Genomic DNA, 20,643 nt, shown 5'->3' on the forward strand with positions numbered 1-20,643 from the left:
AGCTTTATTATATATCCTTGGGATTTTATTATTTCAATAAAAATTCATCTCTTTCTGTTGTTAAGCCTATTAGAATGATCAATTTATTTTGTAGACTTGTGATACACCATTTTGATAGCAGATTCTCACATATTGTTAGAAAATAATTATTTTTTGTGGCGGGTATAGTATAGTATATTGACAGTATTTTCTCTCCTCCAGATGGCGTCCCCCTCGGGGATATCGACGCCTAACGGACTTCCAGTTTGCCTCTTGGCCCTCTTCCTACTCGCAGTGGTCCAAGTGCAACCGAGTGCGGCCGCTTCCAGAAAGAACTCCACATCGCGTGAGTAATAAATATGCGTCAAATCAAATTTAAAATTTTAAGTTGATCCTCTAGTTAATTCAACAAAAATATGTTTAATTTGCGCACAAACTTGTGTAAAACGTTTTTTTCCATTTCTACAAAAAGAAACACTTTATAGAATCTGAGGAACATTTAAATTTCTCTAAATAAGGTTATAAATGCCTCCTTGAATTTGAGGGTTTCTTGCTCTCTCTCTTCTTGCCTCGAATTGGTGCCCACCTCAATATTAACCACAGAAGTATTCTCTTTTGTCTAACGAATCGAATCATAGCGCGTACATTTTCACGTTAGGTTTTTTTAAATAATAAAATAAAAGTGTGAACTTGAAGCGTTGACAGAAAAATAAATTACTTAACGTACTCAGCGTTACTCGAAAAATTACCTCTTGACTTGAAGCGTTGACAGAAAAATAAATTACTTAACGTAATTCAGCGTTACTCGAAAAATTACCTCTTCAAAATATTGCATTGACCTGTAACGCGTTACCGCTCAAGTCTGACGGCATTTCTGCACTATTAAAATGCTAGTTTTCAAATAATCATAGCGGAAGATAAAACTTCAAGTTTGAATTATTTGTTTAATATCCCTGTATAATATTTTAACGACGTTATTTCTGACATTTAAACCATTATTCAACTCTGCACAGTCTTTATCTCCTTTGATGTCATTATAGATGTGTAACCCTTCCCTTCATATCGCTTAAACACCCTCCCCTCAGTTATAGTCCCAACATCTAATTACTTCTCAATACAAATATCTGAATCCTCCTCTGAATGAATCCTCTTTTCCTGCCTCCTTCGAATTCCTCCCATTAAACTTAATACCTTTCGTGCCATGTTCCGTAAAAAATTCGCACAATAATTTATTCGGTGATTTTTGCCGAGGAAATATTAACTTTCCATGTTTTAAATAATGCGATAAATATTTTTATACATAGGACATACATTAACATCAGTTAAACTCATGCATGTACAATGTATATTACGAGCTCTTGTTTTAAATAAGGAAAAAAATGGTTTAAATAAAAACGGAGATGCTCAATAGATTCATATTTAAATCTATTTACAGTTGATGCTAGTCATACGATACCGGGCACGGCGTTGCAAAAATAATTGTAGTTAAAGTAAATGATTTTTGATACGTTATGGTTCAATGAGAGAGATGTTAGAAATTACCATAAAAGTTCTTGTTTTTGGACGATAGTCATATGAAGTTGTCAGTAGATTAAACGGATTTTCATTTGTAAGATTTATGTGCAAAAACGTACTGCCAAAAATATCATGGCTTTACTAAATAAATAGCATAACGTCATAATTTATCATTAAAAGTAATTATTTTCACTTTGCGATGTAGATGTGACAAATGTAATCTGAGCACAAAACTACTATTTTACGGATTCGCAACGCGTAAAAATTAACATAATAACACAAACAGGGTATCTTTCTTTAGTACCAAAACCAGACTAATTCCACCGTAGACTCTGGGTGGGAGGAGGGTTCGCCAATTGAAAGAAAGGGAACGATAATGAATCTGGTAATAATTAATGGTCTTTAATGGGACAAGATTGGGATTAAACAGTTCTTTGTTCCACTTTCACCAGTGAAAATTGCCTAAAGTGCATTGACTTACATACTTAATATAGTGTGGATTAAACTTACACATATAATGTATTGATTATACTATTATAATACTAAATAAGGGGATTCAACTATGCCCAAACTCTAAATGAATGTGTAAAATAGTTATACCCATCCATAGTAAGGTTGGTTTGTTCGATATTTGTTAACAACTGCATAAAACGAACAATTTCACAGAATAAATTCGATCTTCTCCCGAGTTCTGCTCTATCTCCAGGCAATGTGCCTGACGGTCTCTGAATTTCAGTATTTAAATTTGGTGGAGACACGGGGGCAGTATTTCACGGTCCCTTCCCCCCCTCGTGTGCTCGACTGACCGGAATTACGCTCTGTTGCACGCAATCTCGTAAATAGAAAGGTTGAATATGACGAAGAACTAACAAGACCATTAAAACTATAAAAATAACAATTTTTATCCAAAGGATTGTCTCTGGTTTTACCTTGCGGAAACATTCCATGATAAAATGAACCAATCACTTCACATAGTATTTGTTTGTTAACGACCATGGTTTCTAGATAACTTCCATTTTTAAAATAATAAATAACTGCTTGTCCACCCATAACAACCAGTTATTTATTCCTCCGACTCAGTACCTTGAGAAGTGGTGAGGTGGGGGAAAGAAAACAAATGTAGGAATTGGTTTGAAGGGGAAGAGGGGACGAGGAAATGGGAAAACAACTCTCCATCAGGGAAAACTGATGTGATTTATGTAAATGGGCGTCCATTCATTCATGGCTCATCTCTACTCTTCGATAGGAAGAAAAATGGAAAATAATGGGAAAAAGAGCTGATATGGCATGGTCGCTAAATGGTCATATGAATTTGTAACAATTTAGAAAACACTCGTAAACAAAATATCAAAACAAATTTTGGTAATCATTCGTAATTTTCTAAATTTCCCACGAATCTGATCAACATATATTGCGACAAACATTTTGACAAATTTTGGTATCCATTCGTAATTTTCTAAATTTCCCACGAATCTGATCAACATAGATTGCGACAAACATATTGCAATTTATAGTACATAATGTTTTAGATGTAAACGTAACGTTTATCCAAAGGATAAAACTCCTCTCGCCTCTTTAACAAAATATTATCCTTGATTAACAGAAGACGATGGGACATATACTTTGTTTTTACAAAAATCTATTGGGACATAAACAATATTTTAAAACCTGATGCTTCCGTGCCGGGCTGTGGCGTTGTCAGACTGCAGGCTGGTACACGTCCCCTCGTTCGTGTCTACAAACTATTGACTTGGAACTCATTGCTACGTCACTTGGAAACTTGAAAAGCGGTAAGGGGACAGCGTTGCAAGTTTTTGGTAGCGTAATTAAAACTCTCTATGATAATAAAAAAATTGTAACAATATTTGTAACTCTCTAAATTTGAAATAGTTTTGTAAATGGTTTGTTTATGTAATACGTAGACATTCCCTCTGGTATTGATGAGAAATCCTACTAGGGTATCCTTGGATTCACGTATATTGCGAATAAAATATGCTTGAAAAGTGTCCTTATGTCCTGATTTTGAACATTCTTCTAGTAATATGACCTTTGACCTGAAGTTACTTTTCAGTCGATCGACGATGAAGGCATCGTAAATCTCGCTGCTGCTGCCATTCTGAGAACCAATCTCGATCCAAATGTAGACCACTGATACTGTTCGAGTTAGTAATTTAGTGAAATGTTTTAGTCGGCCGATCCATTTCACCAAAGCCGACCAGTTGGTGGCCATCTTTTTGTAATATTGACCAATTCAAGGTTAATCGAAATCAAAGCAATAATGAAACCGTTTTAACAGAACAAATACTCTTCTTTTTGCGTAGAAATATAATTCAGTACCATCCATAATTTTCATCTCATGGTAGCATTTTCACGCAAAGATAAGTTTAACTTGGTGTATTAGTATGTGCTCACTACCCTCGTAAGTCGGGGAAATGAGAGGTACAGGAATAATTAGGTGGAAATCGGGCTATTTAAGAATAAATAAAAATTTCCACCATCGCTATTTGGATTATTTAACAAAAATTTCCTATGCTTATTTGTCTGAGCGGAATGAGAGTCCAGTTAGATGGGAGTCAACCATCCGGAAGCTGCAAGATTCGAATCTGGATGATGGCTATCCCCAGATAAACTCAGAGCTGTGTAATTTTCAGGTTACCGTTACTTTTTTTGAGTCCCCAGTCTGCATCCATAGAAAAAATCAGCGTCTTATGACCTGAATGTCTGACTGTCACACGCAATAAGGCTTAAGAGTCAGTACTAGTCGTCATTAGAGCATCTGCCCTAACTTGTAAAACTGGATATCGAGTTGAAGACGAGGACGAAATTGCATTATTTTGTTATGGGCTTTGAAAAATCCTGACTTTGTGTTCGCTATGTCCTGCGTCGCGTCGTTAATTAGATAGGCATCGTGCTCGAGATATCGAGATCTGCGATCATCAAATAAATCATAAAACTCCGTGAATTTCTGCATAAATTTTACTTAGTTTCATTTAACAGAATTAATGCCCATTGATAACAAAGCGCAGTTAAAACCGACTTTTCCATGAATTTTTGTGTGGAGAAGAACTAAGTACGTTCCGTTTTATGACCAGTTTCCACAAAGTTAAGCAAACTACCTATTATTAAATCACTCAGCCCTCATTAGCTGTTTTGTGAATGTAACAGTCACCATGAAAGGAGAGCTTAGAGTGCTGTCTGGAACCGTAAATCACAAAGGTATAATTTGCATCGATATTTCAAGAGACTTCCATGAACCTCGTGGGAGTAATGCTGTCTCACATTTTCAAATGTAATCTCCTCTCGAGTTTACGTCGGTCTCGCAGTTAGGCACGTCTTTCACTTTTGGGACGAGAAAGTATCGAAAGGCACGAGTGTCCTCACCCATCGCCCTAATCTCATGGTTATAAGTCGTAATAGGTCATTATTGCTGAAGAATATATATATATATATATATATATATATATATATTTATATATATATATATTTGCTGATATTGTGCGATACAAAAAAATTATGAGCACTGGTAGGGGAGGATAAAGACGTATGAAGGGGTGACTCCTTTTTGGGGATTTTTCATTAAATTCATCATGCACTATGATTTTTTTTGTTGAAAATGTCGAAGGGAAATCAACCGGAATAATATTTCAATTAGTTAGGGTTAGGATCTCACCTGATGATGAGCACAATGACGTGTGAAATTTATACATTTACAGATTAAGGAGGCCAGTTCCTTTCCCTTTGCAGCTTGTGGTTTCCCAGGGAGATCTGTTGGACCAGAGAATTCACAAAGCTTGGGTGAAACTGAGGTTGTACAGAGGTGTAACCCAGAAACGAACCCGGGCCCTCGGGTCAGTAGGCCCAGTGCTCTATCGATTCCACTGACACGCCCCCGTTATTTTTTAAGCCAGCTTATTCAACAAACCTACCAAAGAATATGTGTTGGAAAGGAATTTGGAAAAGTTGTGTGAGGAGGAAATCTGAATTAAATGATTGATGGGGAACCTTCTTTGATCTTGAGGGAGATTCCCCTCGATCTCCGGGCTGTGGTATTAAGGAGCATACACTTCGCGCATCACCAGTATTGCGGGCGAATCGTTAATCAGCTGCTCTCTCAGTGAGGAGTGGATGTCCCGCGCACGCCTGTCCCGTGTGGGTGTTGCGAGCGTGGGATGATCGCCATGGGATATCGACCCCTTGCCTTGTGCAAAGGTCAATGGCGTGGAACACACCCGTGGGTGTGTCCGCGGCTTTTTTTTCTTCAGTTCCTGAATGCTTGAAACTGTGGAATGACATGTTTAAAAGGCGAAGAGAGACGCGCGATGCTCAATTGACAGCCAGTCACTAGATTTATATATCTAAGTTACCAGGACTTATTATTACATAGCATTGCATTTAATGTATTTCATTCTACATGTCGTTTATTTGACCCCGTAATAGGTTTTACTTTTTGAATGAATATGTATTAAGTCGATGACTAAATCACACATGTGCTTAATATTCCTCCTTCGATCAGGATAGCGTCACTTTTTCGGAATTTTCTACTCATGTAACCTTCATGAAGCGTCAAGGACGTGATATTTCATGAAAATGTCACGAAGATTATAAGAGAGGGAATAATTTCTGAACTCTGTTCTTCCACGAAATGTTCACCCCAACCCTCAAATGTATTAAGATTCCTTGGCGAATGCACGAAGGGAGACGGATTATTCCTGGGAAAGGTTTTGGGTTGAAGAAAAATCTACTTGGAATTTTTTTATGAATCATGGTTGCTATCGTGGGAATTTTTGGAAGTGAGTTTCAAATATTATGTCTTATTATTCTACATTTTTTATTCTATTTTTTTGAGGGCTCACTTTCAAGAAGGACTTCGATATCTGTGTTTTAATGAGTGGCATCCAGCGTCTAAAATGTAAGCTCCAGGCTCAATTTCATCCTCGGGGACGAAGACTGAATCAAAATCTGAAACCGGCTTATGTAAAAAATTAATTGCGTCATCTTCAACTTGATTGATTCTCTTTTCCAAATTAGAGACTGGTGTATAAAAACACGTTAAAGCGATTGACTTTTTATCTGTATATTTAATCGTAATGTAATATTAAATAATTAATTTGAATTTATAAAATAGATTAGAAATTAAATTTATAATACAGATTAGAAATTTAATTGAATTTATAACATAAATTTATTAGCGGATGATTTTCGTAGATGTATATAATTTCAATAAAAATCTTTTAAAAAATATTGAGAAGATCGGTAATCACATAATAAAAATAATAATAAGTGTCTCCAAGGGTAATCAAATTTTAATTTTATTCCGTTTTAAAATTGTCTTTAAATTTCTTTGTCACACGTAGACATTCGAATGATGCTCTAAGTTGAATACAAGTATGTGCAGATTAGAATCTCATTTCGTCCCAGTTTTCAGAATTAGTTCGAGTAGTTAAACCCATGATTCGGGATGTTATTTCAGAGCTTCCATGAATGACTAGAAAAGGGTGATCAAGAATGTACACACCTGAATGTCAAATCTAGTCGAGAATTTCCTTTTGAATTCATGAGAACTCTGGAAACAATGTCTGCGCTCACTGCACGGCGGAGATTTCGCCGCCGATATTTTCATTCGGAGTGCCTCTTTTCTCGAAGTCGAGGCCGTGTCTGCTCTTTTGGAATGTGCTTTCCCTTCCTCCCTCACATGAATACATTTCCATTCGGTTTCTGCTTTTTGTCGCCCCGTCAAGAACATTGACAATTCGATTATTTTAAGGAAGCTAAATAATGTGCTTTGTCATCTATAGACATTGACTTAAGACACTGATCAAATATTCATTTCAATTTGAAGAAGTTCTCAAGAATTATCGACATTTAAATGAATTTAGACATTCTTAACGGAATTAACTATTTACTTTTGCCCGAAAACTGCATGGTTTCAGGAGAAAGAACATACTAATGGACTAATAGGTTGATAGTGCTATACTAAAAGCAATATAAAGTAAAGAGGAAAGAGATATGTGAACGCAAGGGGACTCTCATTGAGTATATTGAGTATAGTAAAATGGAGGGCTGCCGTAAAGGCTTCGGATTGAACTATTTACCGATAGTTATGTACTACATCTTTATCTAGAAAATGTTTTTAATATAAATGCTTAATATTCTTATAAAATGGATGAAATATCCTGCATATAAATGTGATTGAATATGATTCCAGCAATGTAATATGGGGTAGTTGGTTACATGAATTACCTCATAATTAATGAGTCCTCATTGTTTCCTGTGTAAAAATACATAAATCAAGAATTCGTCTTAACCCTACCAGGAAGGCTGTTCGCGGAATTTCCGCCAGCGCTGAATTACGCACTACCAACGGCATTAGGTCATCGTTTTCTCTTTATCCTTTTGGCGATCTGAAATTCTCAGCCATTCACTCTCACACATCTGATAAATCTAACCTTCAAAATATAACCGCATTTTCTCATTATCTTATCCGCCTGAATCATACCTTAAGTTCTTCGCCAGGTAAAGGTTTCCGTTTTTTAATCATGCTATTCACTTTGCTTTTTCCTCGCGTCTTACATTTTTCCCGTGACTAATTGTGTTATCTAGCTTGTTTCATTGAAGCCAATGAGGGATATTTCCAAAACGTCATAGAATTATCTAATAAAGTGGAAAAAGTAAAAAATCTTGGATTAAATTTAAGGAATAATATTTTAAGTTTCATTAGGATTCTCATAACTAAGAATCCTGAATACCATAGCCGTAGTCCAGTTAGGCCTGGTTTTATAATGCTTCGTTAAATCCAATTGCTATAAAATGTGAACGTTACCTTAACGTGGAGATTATCGAAAAATCCGATTTTATAAACAAATATGGTTGCTTATTAGTTGATGTGAAAATGTAACCGCAGTAACATCGTCTGTTTGTAATTGAGCTGTTTTATGTTCTTATCAAGTTAACTAGCGGCCATAAAACTGAGTTTGGCCTTTACCGAAAGTTTAAGTTAACCTTCAGTTCAACGAGACATTATAAAACCTTATGATCTCAGGCCAGGTTTTAGTGTATTCAATGTAATTTAATGTGAGAAATTATGCTATTTTTACATAAGAAAACATTTTACGTCATGTCAAGTTCATGTTATTTTTGGTTCAGAATAATTAAGATTTTTTTCTTTCCAAGCAGTATGAACTCCTGTATATGGCAGTATAGGTTTATAGCAGATCTCCAAACTATTCTGTTCCAATCTGCCAATCTATTTCATTCCCTTATAGCTCCTTGAACCGACATTTTCCATCGCCTGTTTCACGTTGGTCATCCTAGACCGTCCTCTATAAGTCTCCCCTTCCATATTTCCTTCAGTTATGATCTTCAGTGGACCAACATGCCATCGGATGTGTTCCAAAAAATTCCCTTGTCTCCTTGCTAGTGTACGTAGGCGTTATTCTTACACCATTCAAACCTTCTTCGCCATTCGTATTCTACTTTCTATATCCATCTTGCTTCCTTCACCAATAGTGATTCGACTTCCTCAATGGCAAAACTTCCACTTCTTCCAGTATGCCTTCTCCTAGTCTTACTTGGATATTTTCTTACGTACCTAGACTGAAGACCTATGTTTTGAACTTGTTTATATTTAGGGTTGTACTTTATCACCCGCATCTCTAAATTTGATAGTATCCATCTTAGATCTTCTTTCGTTTCTGCCTCACTATGTTGTCCGCAAATTGCAGCATAATTTAGCTGAAGTCATACACTGCCTCTTGTCTCTTCCTTGATCTCGTTTATCACCTCCTCATTATGCATATTAAATGATCAATCCTCAATTTCATGAGTACCTTCGGAATTCGGAGCATGTTGTTATAATACACATACTATAAATACGATCATTTATTTCCCTTCACAAATTTGCAGATAGCAAAACAAATAATAAGGCATCTAAGGGAACAAGCCATACCTTCGATTTAATTTATTCTATTGATTCGGGAGAGAATAATGGCCTACTTGAAAGAAAAAGAATGTGTGAATGGCAATCGTCTCTTTATATTTATACCACTAACTTCTTGGAATGAAATGCGGATTTTAGTCTATCAATTTTGACCGTAACATATAACTGCATATCCAATAAGTGTTTTGGCTTATCTGAGATCTATTTTGGCGAAATTCTAATGGTATTATTCTACATGGTTTAATTTAATGGAATCATGTAATAAAACTAGTTTTTCCCATTTATAATCAATGCTTCAGGTGGTGTGTCGGCGTCATCTTCATCCGGAGGACCTCTAGTCGTATGCTACTACACAAACTGGTCCGTGTATCGTCCGGGACGGGCCAAATATACCCCTCCCAATGTGAACCCATACCTTTGCACGCATCTCATCTACGCGTTCGGTGGCCTCTCGTCGGAAGATGGTCTTCGGCCGTACGACAAGTACCAGGATATTGAGCAAGGTGAGCATCACTCCACGTATCAACGCGAATTTCTTTACTTTAATAATAAAACAGTTGTCATGTGTAAGTCAGCCATAGGTATTTCACATGGTAACCATTTGATAGATTGAATCAATTTTCTCTTTCTTATATTTTGCTTATCATCACTTTTATTAATATTTAATTTGAAATTTTCATTTAGTTGTGCATTAAAATTTCACATTACATATCTTAAATGTTAATCCTTTAATTTTTTTTAGGTTTTTAATTTTGATTATTTTATTTAACACACGTATTATATTTTAAATTTTTATTTTGACAACTGTTCTGTTTTTTTGTAATTGAACGTAAACTTTCAAGTTTTAACATGGTATCGTACGTCAAATCAAAAATGACTTAAGGGAATAGCCAGGTGTCACTAGGTCGGTGCGATATTCCCATTAGGGTATTCAGCCTTCGCTTCAGCAATTTCAATGCAGGTAAACCCGCTGGTAGCAACTGAAGCTTACATGTTGATCCTACTCAAGCTGGCAGTTAGATCGTTTGTATGGATTCGAAATAGGTAATAGCTAAAACTTCGCTTATAAACCTATTTTATTTTATATTTCGAAGAGGAGAGTTAAATGATGAACAGAATAATGAAATTTAACCTTTTAACCACATTTCTTGGGTGATCTTGGGACAGTCGCTCATTTTTATCGCAATTCAAGGAGTGGCATTCAGAATCCGTGACACTTGAATAGTTTCCTGGTTTCTGGAGCTTGTCTTACGGTTTCTTTAAGAAAAAAACCATTGTTGGTTGTTTCGTTTCATATGTTTGGGCGTTTCTGAAATATGTGGTCATATTTAAGATGAGTAATTTATGAAAAAGAGGGAAAAAACTAAAATCATAAAACACAGAACTCTCTCTTTTCAACAAAACGGAATTATTTCTCCAACTCTCAACTTCTGTTATGCATATCTGAAAGAAAGAGAACGTATAATGTTACAAAATTCTTGAAGTTAACCTATGATATTCTTTTTCTACAGTTAATGTCAAGTTTCATGTCGTAACAAAGGCATTCGAGGAATATACGTATATAACCATAAACAGAGTAATCAACCCGAAGGTCGGTTTAGTAGGTGATGGTAGAGTTCACCCAGTACTAAGCCCGACGGCGTGTGAAATTCACACATGAGGGTAGGGGGGCCAGTTCCTTTCCCTGTGCCGGTTATGATTTCCCAGGAAGACCTGGTACCCGAAAAATCACATAGCTTTGGAGCTGCAGGCCCAGAGTGTCTAGCTCGGGAATCGAACCCGGGACCTCCGGTCATCAGTCCAACGCTCTACCCACTGGACTACCGCGACCCACCTATATGCATATATATTTTTCTATATAAATAATATATATATATACATATATTATATTATTCGTATTATATATATATAATATAGAAATATATGTATTATATATATATATATATATATATTCCCTTAATTATGTATGTATACAAATATATAATGAAGGGAAGTAATCAAGACTTTCAAATGATCCATACAGTTTTTGCTTTGGAGTGCAGTCAAGAGCTAGGATATTTATATTCTAAATGTTGATGTTCTTTGTGAGGGCAATCTTTTTGAACAACATCACTCCGAAGTTTCTTCATTATTTTTTTATCTAGAAGAGCTAGCACCCAGGGACGTATACGCACAATACCTTTTTACATTCCTTTTAGTCATATATTATGCCCCTGAAATTTCGATTTGTCTGCAGAAACTCGTGGTTTGCAATATTCATACGTGCACACAGAAATCTGAGTTAAAAAGCTTCATTTCGATGGTTCATAAATTTCAATAACAACAAAACTACGCATGTGTGTACAAATGAATATTCATAAAAGCTCTGATGATCTCATGTTTATTGATTTCGGAAAACGTATTATTTTGCTCTTATTGCTGCAGCAATTTTGCGTAAAAATATTCATCGTACGTTGGAGGCTTTCTTTAAATTTTGAATATTTTTTACCTTTTCAGTTGACTTAGCCTGGTGTTAAGGGGAGTCCCCTTCACAGTTGGCTTAGTATGGTTTTAATTTTCATATCACGAGAAAGCCGTGCTCCCATTTCGTAACCGCCACCTCTTCCCAATCACGCTTATTTTTAAATTTATTGTTTATCTGATATCCCCTTCCCTGGAGATTGAGGAATTGGATGTTGAAAATGCAAACACTTCATTTTTGTCAGGGGGTTATGCCAAATTCAACGGCCTCAAGTCATACAACCGCGCCTTGAAGACCCTCCTCGCCGTCGGCGGTTGGAACGAGGGATCGGCGAGGTTTTCGGCCCTGGCCGCGGATCCCGAGCGCCGCACCAAGTTCGCCAAGGGAGCCGTCCGCTTCCTCCGCACGCACCGATTCGACGGCCTCGATCTCGACTGGGAATTCCCCGCGTTCCGGGATGGAGGAAGGCCTCAGGACAAGGAAAACTACGCCAAGCTGGCAGAGGTGAGCCACGAAAATAATATCTGCCCTGAAAAACAAGCCCTTTTGATCACTCGGAAACGAGCGCGCGCGTTTATGCAGAAATGCCACCAAAATTGACCAATGTGCATCGGTAAAAGGTGGCTTCGGTAGAGATAACTGCTCGTTGAAATACTAACCGTGTGTCGGGAAGCATTGAATCATGCCAGGGAAAAAGCCATTAAATATTGAAATTTGAAGTGCAAAATGTTATCATTCTTTTTATAATTTTTATAAACTTTTCATATCGAACTGTCCATTTGCTAGGAGACTTTTCTGGACCATTCGGTTTAAGTTGTGTGATTTTATTTAACTAATTATATGTACCAATGAATGAGGTTTTCTTATTTTTGTTTTTATCTTTTCTCTTGTTTACTTGCATATTACGGTAGTTACGAAAATTGTATAGTTTTTAAGACATAATTTTGTAGTTATCAAAATCTAAGGGTTTTTACGTCATATAACAGCGCTTTGGATTTGACGGTTGAGGGCACAATCAAAAGAGTTTTACAGCACTTGTCCTAGGCTCATATCCTCGTTAACGGCACAGGCGATAATCACGGCCATCATTACTGAAGTTGGTTTTGAAAGACGAAGTTATGTATCTCACTTCAAACTAATTCTTTGGGTACATACTGCACAAAATTCACACAATCAGGGTAGGGAAAAAATTGCTTCTTCCCCTACGCCGAAGGGCGTTAGTTTCCAGGGTAGTTCTTGTTCCCAGTTAGAAACGCAGCTTGGGTTCAACCTAGAGGACACTCGGAGACATTTACCGGATTTGAACCTGGAACCCTCCGGGCAGTGACTCGACGCTCTGCCCACAATGCGAGGACGAACGCCCATCGCCCAACGCCATTATTGAATCAAGATCTACAAACAGCCCGAAGGTTGGGCTTGATTGATGAGTATAAAGCTCAACTCGAATTAAGCTCCCTCAACGTGTGAAAATCACGCACTTACTAGAATGAGGGCAGTTTCCTTCCCTGGCCCATTTGCGGTTTCCCACAAAGTTTTGCTGTGCGGAAAATTCTCTCCGATGGAATTTTATTTTTATAGTATAAACCTTGCCCCTGGGATTCTCTTATTAGAAGCCAAATGCTCCGGGCCATCCAGAATATTGAGCCCAACCAATTCAATTAATAAGATTGAATTAGGATGTGAATTGAAGTCTTAGTCTGCCCTATCAATCAGTATTTTATTTTTTCTCATCTTACATAACATTTCACAGAGGGAAGTATCTGGCCACGAGGTACTATTTAAGTAGTTGTGGATACATTTTGAATTATTTCACTAATTGAGTTTGAAATATTTTACCATAGCGGTTAATTTAACTTACATGCATTTCCAAATAATGAAGAATTACTCGTTGCCTGGGAATGTTTTAGGGATTACGATGTTGAATATCAGTTTTAAGTAATTTTACTATGAACGACCATTTTTTAAAAGTTGATTAGCATAGAGAACGGAGGTATTTTGCGAGGGAGAGTTCATTAGGTGAATCGTCTCGGTAGTTCTATTTTGAAGATACTCCAATGACTGTTGCTATATCGAGCCATAAGTACAATACTGACCGTAAAATTCTTATGTTCCCTGTTGCCTTTCGGAGCAAGGTAATTAAAAAGAGCAGGATATTCATTTACATCACGAAAAACGTACTTCCTTTCACGAAATCCTTCCGTACTATTTCATCCTTCAGCATGTTTTACAACTCAGGGTGTCATCATATTCGCGCGTGATTTCACACGTGTTCCTTTGTCCTTGAGACTTCAAATATTCCTCCTCTTGAGAGTCTCTTCGATGACATTAACCCATTATTTTTTCGGTCTATCCATCCTTTCTTTCAATTGATTTACCATTTTCTTTAATATTTGTTTGGTAATTCGACTTTCATTTATTCTCTCAACGCAGACCGAATAGCGTGGTACACTTCTTTCGTACTTTTCCATTACCGATGCATCCAATCCTCATTCTTCATAACCCACTCATTACTCGCCTATACATCTATTATGGATATGAAACACAAGCACTACTCAATAACCTAACCAATATTTATTATTGTTCCGACATCGTTAAGTTTTATTTCCATGTAGTAATATGGGGAAGGTAATTCTTTTACCAACATCAATTTTCTCTGCCATAGGTGTCTGGTGTATCAAGCTTTATTTTATATATTTTTATTGCATTTATACAGTATGGGAACCCATATCTGTGCAAATATAAATCGATAGTAAAAGAACTGAATAGGGAAAAGAGGGTAGCAAAAGAAGAATACTTAGTGAACATTCTCACTAAAAACGATACAAATAAATTTTACAAATACTTAAGAAGACGAAAAAACAGCCAGGTGAAGGTAGGCGTGATCCAAACCCAAGGGGGCGACATTATAACAGATGATGAAGGGAAAGCAAATGAGCTCAACAAGTGGTATGGAAGTGTGTTTAGCAAGGATTTCAGTGGAAACCTCCCCCCACGTGTTTTTCATGTTTGTGAAGGGGAGAACGTATTATGTCCGGGTGAACTAGTCATCACACCTTCAAAGAGTAATATTGTTATTCCTAAGTATATGAAGATCTGTGACCGCGAAGTTATGGACAAAGTAAAAAAGCTTAAAGTCAACAAATCGATTGGCCCTGACAACATCTCTGGAGACGCACTCAAATTAGGGTCAGAGGCAATGATACCGTATCTGCGCACCATTTTTAACATTACGTTAAATAATCATCAAATCCCCGATGGAGGAAGGCTTATGTAATACCAATTTTTAAGGGTGGGACCAATAGCAGTGTAGAGAACTATCGCCCGATTAGCCTAACGTCTGTAACCTGTAAACTAATGGAGAAGAAGGTCGCAAAATATCTACGTGACTTCTGGGAGGATAAGGACTGGCTATTTAAATACCAACATGGCTTTCGCAAAGGGTACTCATGCGAAACCCAACTACTTGGACTCTGCCAGGAAATATCAGACTGCTTAGACAAAGGTAAAGAAATAGATGCAGTTATACTCGACTTCTCAAAAGCCTTCGACAGGGTTCCCCATGACAGATTGTTAGATAAAATTGGAAAACTAAATATTGATAAAAGAGTACTACTATGGACGAAGGCCTTCCTACAAGATAGAACCCAGCAGGTTCGTGTTGGGCACAAAATCTCAGAAGAAACCCGCGTCACATCCGGAGTACCTCAGGGTAGCGTGCTTGGTCCTCCTCTGTTTCTTTGTTACGTGAATGACCTTGCGGAATGTGTCAATTCCAAAATACGATTGTTCGCTGATGACTGTATACTCTATAGGGAAATCAGCAGCAGCAGTGATCGCGACGTTCTGCAGGGTGACATAGATAACGTGGCTAATTGGATCAAAATCAACAAAATGGAGATAAACATTGCAAAAACTATCCACATCTCATTCTCCAAAAGGAAGGCAGGTGAGGGAAGGGTATATAAAATAATGGGAGAAACGATTGTAACAAAAGATAATTGTAAATATCTAGGGGTACACCTAAGTAAAGACTTAGGGTGGGGACTTCACACAGATTATGTGGTAGGCAAGGCCTTTAAATCGCTCCACTGGGTCATGCGGAGCCTCAAAGGAAGCACTAAATCAACTAAAGAATTGGCCTACAAAACAATTGTAAGGCCTATTGTCGAATATGCGACCACAGTATGGGATCCCTTTGAAATAGGGCATGTGAAAAAATTAGAAGCAGTGCAAAGGAAGGCTGCCAGGTACGTTTTAGGGCGACATAGGCAGACCGACAGTGTAAGTGACATGCTAGGCTCACTAGGATGGGGGTCACTAAAGAACAGACGGAAGCTGAATAGACTGTGTGCCATTTTTAAAATATTGAAAGCTGACGGAGGCTGGAAAGAACTGAACGAGAGTGTAAATAAGCCATGTTATCTCGGCAGGAATGATCACCCGCTTAAAATCAAATACATGCCCCAAAGGACAAACACCGCCAAGTTTTCGTTCCTAAATATGGGAATCAAAGAGTGGAACCAGCTGCCTGATGAACTCTTTAAGCCCTTACCCAAAAGCATTAAATCATTTAGGCGTGAATGCAAAAGGTATACATGATGGGATTGTTAATGACACTATTTAATGGCGACTATTTAATGACACTGTGATATGTTTTAAGAATGACTACTGTTTGTTATATCATGTCATTGCCACCCGGCTTATCGCCTAACAGCAATGTATCCCAAATAAATAAATAAATAATAAATAATGATAGACGACCATCATATCTCTATTAAGTAACTAAGTGATTTGAATACCCTGCAAGCCACCGTCAGGGTTTGTGGCAGGGGGCGAATACACACCAAAATACTTTTACCCAGACATGACCCTATCGCGGTCGAACAATGTTATTATGATCCCCTATCGTTCATGCAAAAAATTACATCATAAATCTATTTGTTCTACACTTAATCCCTCAAATTTAATTGGCATGATCTATCCTACCGTAGTACGATGGGGATAATAATATAGTTTCAAAACCATTGCTAAAGAGACCTCCTTCCAATTTATGCAAGAGCTTCAATCTGTAATTTAACCTTCTCTCTTTGAGTGATCCCCAGCCTAGCTGCTCTAATAATATGGATACGCTGCTAAGTTTATAATAACAACGTTTTACAAATCTAGCTCCTCTACGCTTTGGCTTCGTTTGTGTCATTCTGAGGAGAATATGGAAAAACTGTTCAGTTAGAGTACTGTAACATCAACACGGAATGGCGCACGTGACATGGGTTCTGGAATGGCTGATCGTCTTGCGTAACCTATCTTCTATTACTTCAAAATGTAAAAGAAAACCCTTGGACGGTCGAACCCAAAATGAACGGCGTAATTTTTATAAACAAATTCAATGATTCAAAGGTAGTAAGTGGAAAGATGAAACAATAGTCATCTTTCCACTTACCACCTTTTTATACTCGCACCTCTACGTACAAGAATATATGCAGACCCGACGTGTGTGCCCATGAAATCGTATCGTTTAAACGTAGAAATTTGTTGCTTGGATTCTCCAAGCCTTGCGGTCAAATAAGAGAATTCATAAAAAATAAAGCCGTCGACGATGAACTCGATGATATGGAATAAAAATATGGCAACAGTACAGTAAGAGACTGAGACTGAGTACTAGCATTCTTAATTATTTAACCAGAAATTCTCTAAAAACCGAGATGTTAAAGATGTACCTTCGTCATTTTCGTATTTACCAATAAAAAGAGCCAACGTCAGAGTCAAGGATGGCCCTTTAAATACTATACGCTGAAGAACGGTAAAGCAATACTTTTTCGTTTCCAATACTAAATAATGGGAAAACTAAATTAACTGTGGGATTGGGCGATGATGGATAAACCGGTGACATTGGTTTAGCCTATAATTTAGGAGCACAATCTGATCAGTACCTGCGCCTTCATTCGCAATCGTCTACGCTGTTCCCTCACTGAATAGACGCTAAATCTTATTATCCGGGAGATAAGGCCTCGGTTGCGTCAAAAGAAGAGAACGGAAACCCTATATGAAGAGCAAAATCAATAAATTTATGGTTTCATATTCTCCATGAAAAAATCATTGCACCTGTAGGTAAATCGAGCGTATGATATTTGTGCATGTTTACCAACAAAGAATTATCTTATTGGGCCCCCTTAATCCAAATGAAATGTTGAGTGGAAAATATATTCTTTTGCTTACAATCTGAAATATCTGCCAGAAGTCGTGTTTGAACCGTCAAAACATATTTATCTTCAACTAAAAAAAATTATTTTAATTTATGGAATGCCACTCGGTGTATTGGTATCATTAAGCGTCAACTGTTGCGTTAGTGCATGCGTATTGGCACACTAGACCATGCGTTTATGTGATCATACACATATGTACACGTGTGATCTACATTTTGATCCCGGATATGTTGAAATTTTTTGTTCATAGCGAATGCCCGCAGTTCATGTGTCCTCTCAGTTCCTTACTAATTTATCAACAATGGTGCCGTGTTTCCCTTGGGATTATTGACGCAGTAAGGATGCTGGCTTAAGCCCTAAAGATTTTGAGCACCCCTCGCCATTTAACACTTTTGTGAACCTTACCGGTTTTATAAGGGTAAGTGAATAAATAACTCCCAAAACTGGATAGAGGCCATACTAATCAAAGTAACTAGATAATTTTCAATACGGCAACTACCCAAATCATTTTTTAGGGACCCAAACAAATGAAAATCGCTGTGGACTAAGTCGATGCACTGTGCGGTGGATGTTCCGCGCGTTCCCAATGAAATGTTCGTAACAGCTCCAGAGCGTTTGTCTTGATGACATTTGCGACTTATTTATTCACTTACCCTTGCATCTTTCAGCAATCTGGAGGAGTTATTTGACCTAATTATTTTCCGCACCAGATTCGAAGGGAATGTTATCACAGCATACTCATCATGTACATGATAGCTGTGACATTCCCCATTGATGCGGAAGTTAATGTATTCGAACTCACTGCTGACAAACGGAAACGTCAAATGACAAACGATGAAATCAAGCAAAACGCGAATGTAATATAAAAAACAAATATTGATGACGTATAATTTCAATTTAATTTGGTTGCGACACTTTCTCCTCTATTCCGCCACTGAAATAGATATTATCAGTGTCAAATCGATTCAGTCGTTGAACTTAAATGGATCCATGCAAACATTCGATAGAAAATAGTGATCGATTTAGAACCACTGCTGGGTTTCCGGCTACGGTTTACTTCCGAGTGATTAGGATCACGTTATTCGTTTAGTATACTCATCTAATATCTATTCCTGTAGTCTGAGAGACGTGATTGCCTAAGTTAAGCACTTTTACTCTTTCGCTTTAATATATTCTGCACAGAACAGACCGCCGTATCATGGAATCGCAAGTGGTCTACGTCATGCTACAACGAGGTTTTGCTCGAGGCAATTAATAAGAAGGAAAGAACTTCGGTTTGATTTGGCGGTCCTCGGAAGCAATGAGTCGTTGGATTGATCCGACATGATTGAAATCCTTTGCGGAAACGTTTTATCTTCCGGGATAAAATGGTTCGTCGCACCTGCTCGCTGAATTCACTGTGATAAAAATCGTATACTTCCTTGAGGATGAACGAGAGCATATCGGCTACAGTTCACGATTAATTTCCAAAATCTAACATTGGAACTTTACTTTCATTTGAAATGTGAGGTAACTAAGGATTCTGTAACTTTTAGACTGCCATAAGAAAGAATGGCCAAATAAAATAAACCGGAAGCAAAATCCGTTGATGTATCACAATTAATATTTTTTTATGCATTAGTATATTGGCATTGGCATATCTTAAAAAATATCAATACTATTGGCTACTCTTGGTCACGTTGCTAGAAATCATTTGTTATAAAACCCCCGAAGAAACGCCGGGTACATAAGCAACAGGACCTGTAGACATCGTCAGACGAGCGCGCGCCAGTCGCCAGGCGGAATTCATGAGTAATTTTATTGCATCTCATTTGTTTGTAAAAATAAAATGTCTCTTCAAAAAGCACTAATGCGCGAAGGTGAATGCAGCATATAATAATTTTTTAGATAAGATAAAAAATCCGTGGTAGTTACTGTTACAATTCTAATACGAAAGAAAAGATAATGTGAAAATATGTGAACGAAGTTTAAAAAATGTTTATTATAATAAATACAGCTCTCATGGGATATACTTCATGAAAATTTGAAAATAAAACATTGGAAGAGTACAATAAATCACCGAAGTATTAAAAAAAAAGACTTGAACACGGTTTCATCAGCAGGTCATACACCAACAAGTGGTCCATCACTCGTGTTAGTCGACCGTGTAAGCAAGCTCACGCAAAGGCATTTTGAGGTATTGAGTTTCACTGCGACTAGACACGGAAAAAAATATTCGCTGAGGGACCAAGAAAATTCCTCCGCAGTTGTCCACCCAATGGTATCACTTATAATACTAAAATCTACATAAATGTGCTGCGATGAGCTTAGTTTCATTAGTATTATCAATGAAATGGTAGTTATTAGGAATGGTTTTAAAATAGTAATTAATTTGATACGGCTTGTAAATGATGTGGTCATCATATTACTTTCTTCGATCGATGACCCTCTTTATGTCCAAATATGAGGATATGAGGACAGTGTCATATTAATTTACGGTAACCAATTGCATTTCACAACTCTTGGTGCATTACATTACTCAGGCCTAAAAAGTTCTTCCTTGTCTCTCT

General features: G+C 37.3%; 1 protein-coding gene across 1 annotated transcript in view; it reads left to right on the top strand.

Moving 5' to 3' along the window:
- Positions 1-201: 201 nt before the first annotated feature.
- Positions 202-20,643, top strand: part of Cht6 (Chitinase 6) — a 55,403-nt gene continuing 34,961 nt past the window's right edge. The window contains exons 1-3 of the mRNA XM_071595552.1: positions 202-325; positions 9,730-9,933; positions 12,136-12,395. Of these exons, the coding sequence (XP_071451653.1) occupies positions 202-325; positions 9,730-9,933; positions 12,136-12,395 (588 nt within the window). The remainder of the gene's footprint in view (positions 326-9,729; positions 9,934-12,135; positions 12,396-20,643) is intronic.

This window comes from Hetaerina americana, unplaced genomic scaffold (assembly GCF_022747635.1).
Source record: "Hetaerina americana unplaced genomic scaffold, ioHetAmer1.1.p SCAF_1, whole genome shotgun sequence".
Lineage (NCBI taxonomy): Eukaryota > Metazoa > Arthropoda > Insecta > Odonata > Calopterygidae > Hetaerina > Hetaerina americana.